Source organism: Callorhinus ursinus, unplaced genomic scaffold (genome assembly GCF_003265705.2).
Source record: "Callorhinus ursinus isolate GAN/ISIS: 27379988/994484 unplaced genomic scaffold, GSC_fseal_2.0 scaffold30, whole genome shotgun sequence".
Taxonomy (NCBI): Eukaryota; Metazoa; Chordata; class Mammalia; order Carnivora; family Otariidae; genus Callorhinus; species Callorhinus ursinus.
The window spans coordinates 1,312,263-1,329,439 of record NW_027397092.1 but is presented as its reverse complement, the minus strand read 5'-3'; the positions used below and the strand labels follow the sequence as shown (position 1 = coordinate 1,329,439).

Genomic DNA, 17,177 nt, shown 5'->3' with positions numbered 1-17,177 from the left:
GGTTATAAGCTAGTGTCTAGCAACACTGAGTATGTCAAGATTTCTGTCCGGTTGCAATCTGAATGTAAATGTCATATTGCCCATTTTTTCATGCTCTGCTTCAACATTTTGGAATAAATAGCAGTGATTTGGGAGAAGGCAACATGATTTCGTAGAGGCACTGCTTCAGCTTTCTTCCTCTGTCTTGGGCTGTAGATCTGCCTGCCTGTGTCAAGGTCCTGTGAATTTGCCAAGATGTCTCCAGTCATGTGTACCCATTGCTTTTAGCAGGGAGTCTGCAAACAAAGGATTCATAAACTATGTTCCCTTTTTCCTATGAATACAATCTTTTCCAGCTGATGCTGGTCCTGAAGAAGATAGCTCTCCCTTTACTCCTCGGGGACAGGCTATCTGAGTGCCCTGACGAGTGGTCATGATGACCATCCCCTAGTGCTATCCCTTCTGTGTACCCACCCTGGTTGAAATAAAATCAGGGCTTTGATACCTTTTTTTTTTAAGATTTTATTTATTTATTTATTTGAGAGAGAGAATGAGAGAGAGAGAGCATGAGAGGGGGGAGGGTCAGAGGGAGAAGCAGACTCCCCGCTGAGCAGGGAGCCCGATGCGGGACTCGATCCCAGGACTCCAGGATCATGACCTGAGCTGAAGGCAGTCGCCCAACCAACTGAGCCACCCAGGCGCCCAGGGCTTTGACACTTTTGACAATCCCCTTGCTCTTGTCTTCCCTCACGACATTTTTAAACAAGAATAAAATTGAAGAAGAAACCATTTTTGCCTTGGTTGGCAGAGTCTCCTGACACCCATTTTTGGTGTCATTCACCTAGACGCCTGGCATCTTCTGGGGAGGCCAGGTCCCACTCTATGCCACATTGTGTTCATCTGAATTTGAGTGGTGGAAGGAGCAAGAGATGCCAGGGGGACTCATATCAGCCTCCCAGGGGTTGTCACTGAGAGTGGTTGGCTGAGAGTCCGCAAGAATCTGAGGAGGCGCACAGGATTGTCCGATAAAGTATATAAATACAGTAGTGTCATCAGTTTTTCTTCCAAAACCACCAAACCACCTGCGGGCCATTGCCTTACCTGATACATGCCCAGGACCTTCCATGGCCATAGAGTATTTTTTGAGAAACACTGATGGATCCTCTCAACCCACTTTTCTCACTGTTTTCCTTCACAAATGCTATATTCTCTGTTAAATTATGTGTTGTCTCTGATACATGCTAGATACCCAGAATTTTCTTTATCCACTTTGCTTTTGTCTTCTACCTATAAAGCCTTCTCGGGCACCTGGGTGGCTCAGTTGGTTAAGGAACTGCCTTCGGCTCAGGTCATGATCCTGGAGTCCCGGGATCGAGTCCCGCATCGGGCTTCCTGCTCGGCAGGGAGTCTGCTTCTCCCTCTGACCCTCTTCCCTCTCGTGCTTTCTATCTCTCGTTCTCTCTGTCTCTCAAATAAATAAATAAAATCTTTAAAAAAAAATATATAAAGCCTTCTCTCCTTTCCACCCACCAAGCTCCTCTTCTGCTGCAGAAAAAAATCCCTTATTTAAGTCTTTGTGTTACTGGGGCGCCTGGCTGGCTCAGTCAGTAGAGCATGCAGATCTTGATCTCAGGGTGGTGAGTTCAAGCCCCACATTGGGCATGGAGCCTACTTAAAAAAAAATAGAGTGAAACAGTCTTCAGATTTGACTAACAGAAGATAAGATGACAATTTAAAAAAATAAATCTTGGGGTGCCTGGGTGACTCAGTCCGTTAAGCGTCTGCCTTCGGCTCAGGTCATGATCCCAGGGTCCTGGAATCAAGCCCCGCTTTGGGCTCTCTGCTCAGCGGGGAGTCTGCTTCTCCCTTTCCCTCTGCCTGCCACACTCCCTGTTTGTGCACTCTGTCAAATAAATAAAATCTTTTAAAAAAACAAAAAAAAGTAAATCTTTGTGTTACTGTATCTCCCTCATGACGCTTATTACATTCTACTTTGTATTGTAATTACTTGACCAGACCCTTTCTTCTGCCCTTAAGGTTAAGCTTCACATTTGATTTCTGTTTGGATTCCCCACGGTGCTTTCCCCCCGCCCCCCACGGTGCTTTTAACATAGTAGATGTTTAGTTTAAGTACCAAAAACTGAAATATGCTCTAGGAGTTCTAGGCAGGCTATTATAAATATGGAATAGAATAGCCAGGAGTACCAAGAGTTTGAGCTCTAGGGAGGAACTCAGAATGAAAGGGTTAGCAAGATGAAAATGTGTTTGGCATGTTTGTGAGACCACATAAAGAATTGCATATGTAAGGCCAGATGGGTGGGGTGGGTTCCGATTATAGAAGGGATTGAACGCCTTGCAAGCTTGTTCTGTGAGGAACCACAGAAGGTGGGTGAGCAGGAAAATAATGTGATTCACTCCCCACTCCCTGGTGGGTCCAGGAACCTAGTTCAAGACTCCCAAGAAGTAGTGGCCCTTTGGATATTTGCCTTGTACTTGCATCATCATCAGGATAACTAGCATCTTTGTCACGGTAATTTTATTTAATCCTCACAGTAACCCCTTGAGGGAGGTATTAATATCCATTTTCCAGAAGGAGGAAGTGAAGCAAGCCAATGAGTAGTAAGAGGCAGGATTTGATGCATTTCAGTGGTTGTAGAAGTTAACATTTATTATAGTGGGTAGAGGAGTCTGCTTAAACCAAAACCTTGGTACAAGTTTCACTTTGACCTTCTAGTATAATGAGTATTATTCTAGGATTTGAAGCAATTACTGATGAATCCAAACTAAAATAGAAGGGAAACCTATGACAGATGAATTTTAAAATATGCTTGTATTCTGTCAAAATTAAAACGTTCTTCATTGTGTGTCAACTGTTCTTCAATTAAAAAAAAAAACCTTAAAAACTTTTTTTTTTTTATTTTAAAGATTTGTTTATTTGAGAATGCCTGGGTGGCTCAGTCCATTAAGTACCTGCCTTTGGCTTAGGTTGTGATCACCAGGGTCCTGGGATCGAGTCCTGCATTGGGCTCCCTGCTCAGCGGGGAGCCTGCTTCTCCCTCTGCCTCTGCTGCTCCCCCTGCTTGTACTCTCTCTCTGTCTCTCTCTCTCTCATAAATAAAATCTTAAAAAAAAGATTTATTTATTTGGGGGCGGAGGAGCAGAGGAAGAGAGAGAATCCTGAAGCACACTACCACTGAGCAGGGAGCCGGACTGGGGCTCAATCTCAGGACCCTGGGATCACGTCCTGATCCGAAATCATGAGTTGGCCATTTAACCAACTGAGCCACCCTGGTGCCCCAAAACTTAAAACATTCTTAAACTGACAGATTTGTACAATGTGAAATTTTACATTTTTCAAGTGAAATCTTTTTTAAAGAATAATTGATTCAGGGCACCTGGGTGGCTCATTTGGTTGAGCGACTGCTTTTGGCTCGGGTCATGATCCTGGGGTCCTGGGATCGAGTCCCACATAGGACTTCCCTTGCTTTGCGGGGAGCCTGCTTCTCTCTCTGCCTCAACCTCTGCCTGCCACTCCCCCTGCTTGTGCTCTCTCTCTGTCAAATAAGGAAATAAAAATCTTTAAAAAAAAATTGATTCATAGGATTGGCTGATTATTTGAAATTAATTATAAAACTCTAAATGCTTTGTATATTGTGGAACGTCAAGTTACTTGGCATAGTAAACACTTTTTATATCCAATTTTACCATTGCCGGTGTCAGCGCCTAGATTCTTTAGGTCCTTTTAGATTCTTTCCTACTTTGTCACGTATTTTGTAACATAAGAGATCTTTGATAACTGTAGTTAATCCAACACACAATGTGTTGATGGTTATTCTAAGTGCTAATGTTTCCTAGAAGCTCAAATAATTGTATATGAGAGCAGAATAAGGTTTTTCAACTGTATAATATTTTTATACAGTGATTACTGTGGTATTGAATTTGTTCAGTAAAAGAATTTTTATTTCTTTTATAAATCTTTTTTGATTGAAAGGCTGTATGCTTTTCTAACTTCATTGAGACTTAAGTTATAAATAATACGGTTGACTACATACGGAGTTCAAATAATTTGGTTTATTTGTGTATCAGAACTGCTTCCATAAAGCTTGAGGTTTGCGGGATAAATTTAAAAATTGTGTAGCCTGGAAAGCATGCAATTGTACTTACATTGACACCTACAAAATGAAGGTTTGTTTTTTTCAATCAGGTATTGGTATAAGTCAGTGCAAACATTTAATTTTACTAGTTCCTGAAACCTAGTGTCAGATTACTTAATGAAATAAATTTTCAGTTTACTAGTTAATTAACATTATGTTAATTTTGAATTTAGAATCCTGGAACGGCTCATCCTTATGATAGTGGCCACATAGCAATGACCTACACTGGCCTTTCATGCTTAGTTATTCTTGGAGATGACCTAAGCCGAGTCAATAAGGAAGCTTGCTTAGCAGGCTTGAGAGCCCTTCAGCTGGAAGATGGAAGGTACGGGTCACTCTGGTTTTTTCCCTTTTCTTTTTTTTCTTTTTTGGAAAAATTTTATAGAACTGAAAAATGGGTATAATACTATACTGGAACTTTAGAGTTTATCATAAACCCTTTTAGAATCCTTTAGTGTTCACTCTATGTACAATCCCTAATCAAAAAATAATCCAAGATTTCTTATTTCAGTAAAAAGAAATCTTAATAGCAGAGCTCCTTGTTTTTTTCTCTTGTTTAAACTGAGACAGTGAATACATTCCTAAGTAAGTGGTTGAATGGTTTTAATATTAGGATGGACTTTAATTTACCTTCTGGGTGACAAAAGGATATTTTGAAGTAAGCATACACTACTCTGAACTTCTAGTGACTTAAGACATAGTGACTGGGGGAGAAAGGAATGAACATTGACTATTACGTTCTAGTGGAGGTAGATTCAGTGACCTTTGTAAAGGATAGAAAAAGAACTTAGTTCAGTAATATTTGGTGGTTTGTATGGTATGTTTAAGGACTCTTCCTAGAGTTTTAAGGTGAAACCTCCCCCCACCGCACCCCAAATCTAGGAAATGCAAACTGATACCATCTAGAGAAAAGAGTTTGCAAACCAATTCTGCTGTATTGTTATGTCAGTGCTTCATCAGCTGATATCTCTGGTTTCCTTTCAGTGTTAAAAAAACACTGTTCTTAATGAGGGGAAAATTAATTTAGACTTGTAAGATAAATTATCATTAATTGGAAATACTGTAGAACTTAATCTTTACCTCAGCCAGTGTATGTGACTAATATCTCAAAGTTTCCATATAGTCTTTGATTACTGCCACCTTTTCCTTGTTTACAAATAAAGGAATAGATATCAGACTCAGACTGTTACCTCTCTAAAACTTAATGGAATAGGTAAAAAAAAATTACCACACAATATTGTGTTAGTTAGTGGTTATCTACATATACATTTAGGAGAAATTTCACATGTCAAAACTTGGGTTTGGAAATTTCTTACTGCCCAGTGGGTCCCAGGTGCTTTTCCCCCCATTAATTCTCAAGCTAGTGTGCCATGACTGTCCGGGATAGGGAGCAAAGAAACTTCAAGTGGTGCCATCTGGGAAGGAGTAACTGGTAGTGTATAAAGCTACCCAGAAATCAGAACTTTGAAATGGAGTGGTGATTTAGAGATCATTTTATATTATTCAAGTTAATAGTCCTGTTCTTTATTGAGTAATACAAGTAGTATATGGTTTTTAAATCCATATTTAATCATAGGTTTTTCTGTGAGTAAAGACATGAAGTAGGTGTTTCTCACCCCTCCCCCCCGCAAAAAAATAAAAACTATATTATAGTGCAATGGAATCGTAAATCATACTGTTACTCCTTTCAGCTTCTGTGCAGTCCCTGAAGGCAGTGAAAACGATATGCGATTTGTATACTGTGCCTCCTGTATTTGCTATATGCTCAACAACTGGTCTGGCATGGATATGAAAAAAGCCATCAGTTATATTAGAAGAAGTATGGTGAGTGATGTTGATAAATGACCATTTTAGGTTATTATTGTTGCTATATGGGGACTGCACTGTAATGCACGTCTCATCTCTCCTCCGCCAAGCATCTGGAAATAAGGGCAGTAAGGTTGCTTTTGGTACGTTGTGTAATCAGAACGGCCAAATAGAAATAATTGTGAAGGACAGATTGATTAATTGGCCGTTAAAATTCAAACGTCATTTGATTGTATCTAAGGAAACAAATGTCTTTACTAGAAAGAGATTGGTCAGCCTTAGAAGGAAAGAAGAAAAAAAATAAAATCTCACAGGCACATGTTTGATAGCGTTAGCTAAGCAGGGGTCAGTGCAGAGCCCTGGCCAAGCGTAATGGAAAATTATGGTTTCCTAGGTGAGACTAGTTCTATTATTTGGTGTGAGGTGGGAGTTCCGTAAGTCATTTGACTAGCAAGAACCACATACAGCAAGATTGACTGGGCTAACAATAGATTTTTGGATCTTTTTGTTAATACTTGCGTGTGCCCCCCCTTTTTTTTAAAGATTTTTTTATTTATTTGACACAGAGAGAGAGAGACAGCGAGAGAGGGAACACAAGCAGGGGGAGTGGGAGAGGGAGAAGCAGGCTCTCCTCTGAGCAGGGAGCCCGATGCGGGGCTCGATCCCAGGACCCTGGGATCATGACCCGAGCCGAAGGCAGACGCTTAGCGACTGAGCCACCCAGGCGCCCTGTGCCCCCCCCCTTTTAATCTAAGGTTTATTTTAAGGCAAGTATCAAATAGAAAGTGCTATTCTTTCACAATACAACTTAATCTTTTCATTGGCAGTAGTAAGGAAAGCTTAGTCTCAGCCGGAATTATCCTTTGCTCTACTTTTTTGTCTTTCATAAGTAACTGAGATGTAGAAATGTTGCTTCCCAGGTTTATTACTTCCCAAATCTGAAGTTTTCATTTCATAGACTAGACTCTTTTAGGATTAATTCAACTTTTACTTGTCAGTATTTCAAAATGAAAATTAAGTTCTTAGAGGAGTGAAATTTTTTTTAACTGAATGTGTGAATATGGGTCAGATTTTGTAGAATCTGCAATAGCCCAAACTTCGGAGAGCCCGTGGAGCAGAAAGAACAGGCCCTTCAAGGAGCTTCAGAGGGAAAGGAGATTTTTGTTCAATAGAAGGATGGGTGATGTGTGTTTTGGCGTAACTGCTACGGCGGCAACGCTGTGTTCCCCTTCTTCGTGTGTTGTATGTGGAAATACAGCGTATTGGTTTGCCCTGCTACCAGTGACGGTGACTTTGGAGCGCCGGTGAAGTTAGCATTTCTCTGCTTGTTATTATTCACTGTCTTGTGGTGAGGGATTTGGAGACTGTTAAATAACCTGTTCCTCATCAAACTTTTATCCGCTGGTGGTGGTATGCAGTTGAGGATTTTCCAGCTCTGTCGTTCCTTCTGTGATTTTCAGTTGAAATTCTGCTTTTAGAAAAAGCTTTCTCTTTACACGTGTCTGTATCACTTTGAACTCTAGATTCTTGCTTTATCCAGTGGGCTATCACCTGTTCCTGTCGTTACTTATTTTGATGGTCAGATTGTCCCAGATTCAGCCAGTGAGAGCCCCTCCAAGCGGACGCTTGTGCCTTTTTTTGTCTCAACCTCTTCATTCTTTGAGCAGCAGTTGGCTTTCTGGCGCAAGATTTTCCAGGTTCATCTTGTACTTTCCTAGCCATAGCCCTGGAATCCGTCATTTTGGCAAGGAGCCCTGGTTCCTACTGAAGGATGGTGTGTAGAAACGAGAATTTGGGCCAATCGCTGTGCTCACTGGCATTGGGATATCATGGCGTCTAGTCCCTCTCTCAGCAGGCCGAGCTAGGAAATGTATGTATGCGTGTGTCTATGCACAGAATCCTCCCCCGCCCACTTACACGCACCCACTCCCCTCTATTTCCTTATCTTTGTCTGTGATAAAAACCATGAGTCCTACTGATACCTCAAATTTCAGTCCAGCGCCACAGTTCTTTTTTATCTTCCTCCTTCCTTTTTGTAACTCCCTTCGCAGACAGTCACCAGCCTGGTTCCCATTATCCAGGATACATTGGCTCTTTTGGTTTTGAACATGAGGGTATATAGTCAAAATACCATATTTAAGAGATACTTGAGGGGCTCCTGGCTGACTCAGTTGGTAGAGCATGCCCCTCTTGATCTTGGGGTTATGGGTTCAAGCCCCACATTGGGTATAGAGATGACTTAAAATTAAATCTTTAAAAAAAAATGCTTGGGTTACTTCTTTTATTCCCCCCCTTTAGTATGGTTATGTTATTTATTTAAAATGCAGCTAAGTTTGTTGGTGTTTGAGCTTCATTTTAGGGTTTTCCCCCAATGTTGTTAATTTTTAAAAATTTACTCAGTTTGTGAAATAGTGACTTGGTTCTGAAAGTCAGAACTGTACAAAAAGGGATATTCCAAGATGTGTTACTCCTCACGTCCCTGTCCCTTCTGTGTCACCCCTTCCTCACTCCCGTATTTGCCACTTTGTTCCGTTTACACTGCAGGGAACCAACCTCATTAGCATTTGCTTTGTCCTTCCTGTATTTGATGAGCAGATACATACATTTCTGTTTCTCCTTCCTTCTTCCTCACAAAGCAGGACACCACAGATACTTAGTTTCATAGTACTCTATTGTGTGCGCGTACCTAGTAGTTTTATGGAACGCATATTTTCCAAAGACAATGTTGAAATTAATAACCACCTGCATATGCATTTACGTATTTCTGGAGATAGATCTTCAGAGTGAATTCCTCATAGTACAGTTTGCTTGATCAAAAGGTAAATGCATATGTAATTTTACTAGTTGCGCATTTTCTCTCCAAAAAGGGCAGACCAGTTTCTCTTCCCACCAGTGTAGGAGAGTGCCTGTTTCCACACCACCTTGCCAAAGCAATGTGTCGTCATCCTCTTTAATTTTTATCAGTCTGGTGGGTGAAGAATGATCTTTCAGTGTGTTTATTTTTAATTTGTATTTCTTTTATTATGAGTGAGCTTGACCACTTTCTTCACTCCAGGACGATAGAGCACCAGGCCACACACAAGCACCGGTAGCCTGCAGCCCAGTTTGCTAACCCGAGTTCGAGTCCAGTAGTTTGCTTTTCCTGTAGGACTCCAGTTTTGTGTATGCTCTTTCTTCTTCGCTTATCTTTGATTTCAGTCACTTTTTCTCTGACCCTTTTTACTGCTGTGTCTTAGTTTTAGTCTCTTGGCTGTTTTCTGCCTTTAGTCAGTATCCCTTACTGTCTTTTGAGACTGTTACTCCTTGGTCTTACAATTCCTTATTTTCTTCCATTCCTTTCCTGAAGTCATTGAACTCTGTATATTTCTTCCTACTGTTTGTCCTTTCTGTTTTTAACTTTTAGTTTCCTTCTCATACTCCCAGGTGCTTGCTTGATAATCACAGTTGAGTTTGGGCTGCTGTATTACAGTTTTCTTCTGCTTTATGTCCATTTTGGGGAGGCCAGGGGCAGATTTTCGTACACCGAGATGTTTTCATTCCATTTGCTGTGTTTTCAGAGTTACATTATTTATATAGATTTGTCTCTTTGTTTAGTCATTTTGTCGATGTTCTTTCTTAGAAAAATTTCTATTTAAGAGTACACTTTTCAATCAACAAAATATGATTTCTTTAATGAGTTTTTGTGGGGTTTGATTTTGTTTGTTTTCATGTTGGGGAAAGTATGTGTTTCATGATTTCCTGGTAGGAGAGAGATTCTCTTGTTTCTCGTGTCTCTAAGTGTTGCTCCTTTGGTGTCCTTTATGACCTGATCTTCAGAGGGCCCGTCTCTCTTCCTTGTTAACTTGATTCATCAAAGTCGTGCCCTCTGAGCAGTGCACCCTCTGAAGTCCCTTCCCAGCGGTCAGCGCTCTATTGTTCCAGAACTCACGTAGTCCCGGCAGCGCTCACCTGGCACGGTGGGGCCGGCCCGTGACAAGGGACGGTGACCATGCGGGCTGACTGAGGCCCAGGGATCTGAGTCGTCAGGGGGAGATCACCACTGCTCTGGGGCCTGTGCAGCTTTTTGCCGTCATATCACAAACTCTCTGGGAGTCATAAGTGTGCGTACAGAGAAGTTTTAAGCGGTAAAACCAGTATTTATTTAGTACATTGTAATACTAAAACATTAGAAATATTGAGAAATATTGAGAGTTAAAGTGTTTTCTTTGTAAAAAAAAAAACATATATATACACACATGTGAAGTAGTTTGGACAGTGTTTGCCTTGTTTCCTTGTGTAACTTAGGACAGGGAGGGAGCATCTTTTCTGTCTCGGTAAATGATCAGACTCCTTCCTAAGTTCATAGCAGCTTCCAACACTTTCTCCTTTGTGTTTTCGTCATTGTGAAACATCTCCAAGGATTCCTTTCCCGTGAAGTGTTTTGGCAGCATCTTCACCCTTTGTGTCACGGCCGCGGTCCTCACTCATGCAGGCCCCTGCCTTCACTTAGTTCTTGCGGCGGCAGCACCCACAGCCTTCCCGGGGCCAGCCGTTTTTTTCTGTAACTCTGTGTTTGAGCTCAGTTTCACTTCTCGCGGTGCTGCTCCTCGTTTCTTGATTTGGTGGCCAGTCTGTTCTTTTGGTTCTGTCTTTTCAGAGACCATCTTGTGGGTTTACTACTAAGACAAAGGAAGAGACAACACAACCATACGTTTTGCTGTCTGTGCATGAACTCAACAATATGTGCAGTGACCAGTTACTAACAGACTCTGAAAAGGTGGTGGGACTAGTTACTGATTATGATGCACATCTGTCATTTATGTAGTGACTTGTGAACTAAGGTGCTAGCAGCAAGTTTGTACTCTGTGCAGTTGCTCATAGTTAATGTACCATGGTTGCGGAAATTGGAACCATATTGTGTTGTTTAGCTGAAGGATGGTACGTGGAATTTGTGCGTATCGGAACTGCACAAAGCAAGGACTACCTGTATTTCGCTTTTAGGGTGGACCTTCTCCCTCCAGCGGTAATTTTAGATCTGTCTCATGCCTACCATTGGCTCCCCCCACCTCCCCGATTTTCGACAAACTTCCCTTGCTCCCTGCAAAAGGGTGACAGGAGTGGGAGAGGCAGCTTGCTGGGATTTGAGGTTTCTCTTTCTATAGACAGGTAATTTAAAGCTTGCACACGTCTTCCAGCTTTGCTAAGGTTTCGGTTTTATATAGTTGTATTGTTCTTCTGTTTTGATTTTGTAGGATATGTGGGGAGATCCACATTTAGGCAGGTGCTGTTACCCTCAGCTACCCACAGCCTCAAAGTAGACTTGTTCCATGTTTATAATATTTTATTAGCACAGCATCTTTACATTTTCCTTAAACTTGTATAGTCTTGCAAGTAGGAAAAGAATAAGGGTTGGGGCTTTTTATTGGGTAGAAATCAAATATGTAGATGCCATCTTTGAACAATCTGTCTCAGAACGTGCCTGCTCTATGCATTTAGTGATTTGACTTGATGAATAAGCCAAGACCAGGTACTTGAAAATGCCTACAACTACTCCTTTGTGGGAAAGAGTGAGTATTTTGGAGATATGAGGGAGAAACCAAAATGGATCAAGAGACCAAAAATTAGCATAATGAGGACTTATTTATTATCATTTCCCTATTAAACTGAATAATGTTTTTCTTTTTCAGTCCTATGACAATGGGCTGGCACAGGGAGCTGGACTTGAATCTCATGGTAAGACATCTTAAAGTAAATGAACATGTAGTTTCTTTTGTTCCTTTAAATAACATAATGGCATCTGTGACATGGAGAACCCCAGATGTTTGCCTCAGCCCGTGGTTGTCGTCTTTCCTGCTTCTCTCTTTTGACACTTTATGCCACTTTGAATGCTTTCTAGGTCAGCAATAGGTCAGAGAATGTACAGACTAGGATATTCATACTTTCCTAGTATTTTCAGGTTACCTATTTGACTGTCAGCTGTATGATAATATCCTGGGGTGATTTCTTAAGATAGCGCCAGAAGCCAGCAAGTTTTCTTTTTTGGCATAACACTGAAAAGCTAGATGCAGAATATGAAGCATGAATCAATGAATTTGTGAAGAAATGAAAATGTCTTTCTCAATATGATAATCCTTAGTCATTGCCATAAAACATTTTGCTGCATAGCATATGTTCAGTGTATAAATTAATAGAATTTCTCCTTTCACCTTTCCCCACTTGGGGCAGAATCAGAATAGGGAGATGATATACTTAGTCTGTCAGCACATCAGTACCCTGAAGTTTTTCAAATTGAGTATTTCCATGTAAGAGTAAGTAAGCGCCATGCTCCTTTTTAATTTTTTTTAATTTCTTTCTTTCTTTCTTTCTTTCTTTCTTTTTTTTTTTTAGATTTCATTTTTAAGTAACCTCTACAGCTAGCGTAGGGCTCGACTCACAATCAAGAGTTGCATGCTCTACTGACTGAGCCAGCCAGGCCCCCAGCAATGTTCTTTTTTTTTTTTAAAAAGAAAGGGCCTAGATCAAGGAGGCTCTCTGAGTGAACTCCTTAAGTTTCCTCTTTATTACGGCAATCTCTTTGTGCTCGCCCTCTGGCAGCATAACACAGTGGCAAAAACAGGTCTCAGCCCTGATACCTGCTTGGGACCTGGCCCCTCACTTAATCACTCTGAGGGTTTCCTCATTGACCGACAAGAAATAATTGGACCTTCCTTTAATTTTAAAAGTGTTGCTAGGATTATAAGAGGTAGGGGGAAGGTGGTTTGTAACCTATAAAACATGTGTAAAAAGATATTTTTAACATCTACTCCTTGACCCCATCTCCTTGTACTTCCCCTGAGACCATGTCCTGCTGGTCTTCTCCCTCTCACATATCTTCACTCCCTCCTTCAATGTAGATGTTTGGAGAGTGCGTATCACGAAGGGCCATGTAGAAGACTGTCTGTTTCCTCTGAAGCTGTACTATAATCAGGACACCATAATTCCTGTGTGTGCCTACATTTGGATGAGATTGGGCTTGGGGCAAGCTGCAGTCGCAGTTCTGTCACTGGTCATCAGCACTTGGGGAGGAGGGATATGTACTCGTGGGTGCAAGGAGAGGAAATCTGGTGTCTGAGAATTTCCGAGAAGCCAGGGCCTCGTGCTCGGTGTTGGAGAGGGTATTAACAGGCACTCTGGCTGAGGCGACACATTATCAGTACGGGAGACCTGTGATACAGATGCCGTGGGTCCCAGGAAATTGTGATTGCGTTTGCCGGAACATGAAACAGAGCCCTGCTCAAACATGAGCCTCTCTGACAGCTCCTGTCAGGAAAGCATCTTGCTGAGTCACACTTAGTAGTGATTTTAAGTCTGTATGACTTGAGTAGGATTACACCCAATGAGATCATCAGTCATGGCCTGTGGTTCTTGCAAAAAGCTTAGATCTGTCTTCCTTTTCTCTTTGAATTTGTTTGGTGGGCTTGAGACCCAAAGCTCTAGAGAAGGGTGTCCTACTGAGGGTGCCACAGTGGGCTGGTGTCCTGCCATTGGGCTCCAGGAACGCTCAGATACCACTCCCTCCACCTTGGGGGCAGCCAAGCAAAGCTGTAGGTCTGGAGCCCCCGCTTAGGGCACCACAGAGTGCTCACGCAGGTCAGGCATCCTGTTGTCCGGGTGCTGTGAGGTTAGGCTGGGGAGACTGCTCTGGAGGCCCTCGGCATGGCCTTTCTTCCATGCCTTCTCTCCTCTCAGCGCTGCCAGGCGAGACCTCCTCCTCAGAAGTCAGCCTGCAGTTTGGCCGCCCCTGTGAGCCTTTGTCTTCTCCCTTCTTCTTCTTTCTCTGGTTAATCTTTTCAGAGAAGCAGTCCAAATATACTCTTGGCCCTTCTCCACAAGTGGCTTATTCTTCAACCTTCTATATAAGCCTCAGCAGCTTCGGGAGTTTCTCTTGTAAAGTCACCAGTGATCGACATTTCAAACCCATTGTCACCTTCTCGCTCCTTGCCCTGTGTTTCCTGAAGCACTGGAAGCTGTTAGCCTCCCCTGCTTTCTGGAAGCGTCAGGTTCCTCTGGCCCCGCTTCCTCACGAGTTGTTTCTGGCTCCTTCACCATGCTTGTGTCTTCCTCTCACCCCCTTACCTGGACCCACCTTTTTCTTGCCTTTGGGTGGTTACTCTTTCTGAATCTCAGGGCTCTTCCTGCGCTTGCTGTTCTGTGTACGGAAAACCCTCCGCCCTCACCTCTAGCTTACACTTGGCTCTGTTTCATATCCCTAGGTCTTGGCTCCAATGATTGCTTTTAATTATCATTTTTGAGATTGCAAATCACCCACACACACTCCATTCCCTGTCCTCTTTTCTGCCCTTTTCTCTGTATTCTGTTGATCATGTGTGTGTTATCTGTCTGTCCACACACGGGAACAGAGATCTTTACACGTTTCAGTCACTCTTGTATCCCCCACACCTAGCACATGCGGCGCGTGCTGAGATGAACTAATGGATGGTTTTATTAGTCCCCCCTGTGCTGGCGGCACCAGAACTCTGTTCCAGATCTGTCTCACTGCTCCGGAGCCGCGGAGTACCCTCCCCACCTGCCTGCCAGGCCGATCTCCCTCTGGAGCCCTTCCGCGTCGCAAGCTGCACGTTTGTGAAGCCATCGTGGTTTCGTTCCTTCCTCCCACGCCTGAATTTGCTCCTCAGGAATGTGGAGCAGCTACTTCCGGACCTACTGGTTTTTCAGTCCATAGAAGCCAGAAGTCTAGAATTTGGGGCATTTGATCTCATGTTTGTTTTGTTGTTTTATTTGCACTTACACCAGTGTTCTCCTGTAGGTCGCCTGTTTATAATCCTTGATCTCCAGACTGAAAGGACTGGCATTTATGATGAAGCAGCTGCCCTGTGCCAGCTACCAGTTAGTCTCATTTAATCCTCACACCAGCCCTCTGGGAGTAGGTATCTGTGTGTGACTTGGATTCCCTCAGAGAGCGAGACCACCATGAGTAGTAAAGAACTGGGATTTATCGTAGGAATGAGATTCTACACAACTGTGGAGGAATATGGAGAAGGAAGGGCCTGCAGGGCAAGTTGGTGGATCGGGGGAAAGTCACTGGCAAGGCGTCCTGCGGCCCTGGCCCAGGTGGACAGCGACACCTGGCAGGTCAGGTGCATCCAGCGACCGAAGCAGGGCTGTGGTACAGGAGTCTGGCAGGGGCCGTTGCTCCAGCCTCTGACTGGGTCTTGGGTCACCAGGGCAAGAAGTAAAGCGGACTTGCATTCAAGTGTGTGGGAGAATAAGGGCAAGGTGCAGTCTCCTGGCACCTCTGCCTTTGTCTCTCAGCTCCTTGAACTGCAGCTGGGGTAGTGGGTGCTGCTTCTCTCCTTCCAGCGGAACCCACGCAGACTTCGCGGGCTGCAGACCATACAGGGAAGCACCTCTGGCCCAGGCGGGTGGACGCGGAACCAAACCACTGCAGTAGCCATTGTCATTTTTCTCAGAGTTGTGACTTCCCCGGTAGGCTTATATATCATCGGGCATGTAACGTAGCCCACTGGAAACCCTGTGCGTGCTCAGCAGTGCCCCTCATTTTAGTTCTCTGTGTCCACTTCCATCCTGGCTTTGTAGGCGCTCCCGTGGGCCACCCCTTCCGTGCATCCCGGGCTGCAGAGAATGTGTGCTCCCCCCATGTTCTCAGGGGCCTTTTCCCCGAGGGATGGGGCCGACATTCTTCCCTTGCCCAAAATGCTTCCCCTCCCACCTGCTTCTCCTCTTTACCCTTTTCCTAACCTTCCGAGTTTTGCCAATCCTCTTCCTGTGGCTGGTTTCGTTCTCTCTCAAACTCTTCATCATCTCTCGTCCCCTGGACTTGAGCAATGCCTCTCTTTTCTGTATTCCAGCCATACTGGGCTCATACCGCCTTCATGGCACCTCCCTGTTTGCCTTAGCGTCCCTGCTACACTGTGAGCCGGTAGGTCTCATTCGTGTCCAACTCCACTTGCCCTCATACCGTGCACTTGTCCAGCAAACACTTGAATTGGCTGTCCTCTCTCCCCCTCGGCATCCCCAAGTGCAGGAGGCTGAGTGTGGGCTGCGTCCTTCTGCTGCAGTTCATCGGCTCTTCTCCCACGACTGCTTAGCCAAGAGCCCGTTTGTCCTGCAAACCAGACAGGCACACAGTACCCTTCTAAGCCATGATCATCAGATGTGAGGATTCCTTTTTATCCTAGTGAGTCTCTTAAGCACTAGCACAGTTGTAGGGTAAAGTGTTCTTGAGTTTGGAAGAATTGGGTTTTCCTGCTCTGCTAGGATTAAAGCTATTTTTTCCTCAGGATTCATGATATAAAAGTAATAGTTCACATAAATTAATTTGATTCCATGGTTCTTCAGAAATCTCTCTATTCCTTAATCCAGAAGAGAAATTTTCAGTTCTTTGGCCTAATTTCATGTAAGCATTCAGCTCCTTGAATTTTCCTCACTTTACCTTTTCCATGGGGTATTTTAAGTGTGAAATGGTGTACTTTTATTTTTATACCTATATTTAGCTTTCTACTTCATCTCTAGCTATATGATTGTTAACCTTCTTAAATGATATATTTCAGAGCACATGGACTCCTTCAGATAATTGGGTACATGCAAATAAATACAAGAGAATGCTTAAAATTGGGCTTTAAAACCTTATGGGAGCAGTAAGTTAGCTTACACCTGTTAAACACTGTTAAAATGTAAGTCAGTCCTAGCATCCAGGACTAGAGGCAGGAACACCTCCTTCACCCTGCCCCCAGGAGCACTGAGGTCGGCTGCTAGAACAAACCTCGGTGGTCCCTTCCATCTGTGGTGCCCATGACTGTGGTATTCTGCACCACACCTAAATGAGCCATATGACCAAAGTATCTCACTTCGGGTGACAAACTCAGCAGGTGTCGTCTTTCTCTTGTTTGCACCTGCCTTAAAATGTCTTACTCTAAGAGCCTTCAGTACAGAAGGTTCTTTTCATACCTTCTTCAACCAGGGCACAATGAACACAACTTAACCTTTTCTTGTTGAATTCAGAAAATTATGAGAAGCAGTTTTGTATTGTTCTCTAATGATGTAGAGAGCATGAGCAAGCGGGGGAAGGAGCAGAGGGAGAGAGACAAGCAGACTGCCCGCTGAGCACAGAAGCCCAGGGCGGGGCTTGACTTCCTGACCCTGAGGTCATAACCTGAGCCTGGTCAGCTGCTCAACCGACTGAGCCGCCTGCGTGCCCCTGAAATTATGTAATATTCTTGAAATGTTTTGAAGCTTGTA

The 17,177-nt window shown here is 43.4% G+C and overlaps 1 protein-coding gene across 2 annotated transcripts in view; it reads left to right on the top strand.

Annotated features, from left to right (window-relative positions):
- The window catches only part of PGGT1B (protein geranylgeranyltransferase type I subunit beta), a 54,047-nt gene that overhangs the window by 23,657 nt on the left and 13,213 nt on the right, over positions 1 to 17,177 (top strand). For both annotated transcript variants that reach the window (XM_025860928.2, XM_073878544.1), the window contains exons 4-6: positions 4,307 to 4,458; positions 5,825 to 5,957; positions 11,606 to 11,651. In XM_025860928.2, coding sequence (XP_025716713.1) covers positions 4,307 to 4,458; positions 5,825 to 5,957; positions 11,606 to 11,651 — 331 coding nt within the window. The remainder of the gene's footprint in view (positions 1 to 4,306; positions 4,459 to 5,824; positions 5,958 to 11,605; positions 11,652 to 17,177) is intronic.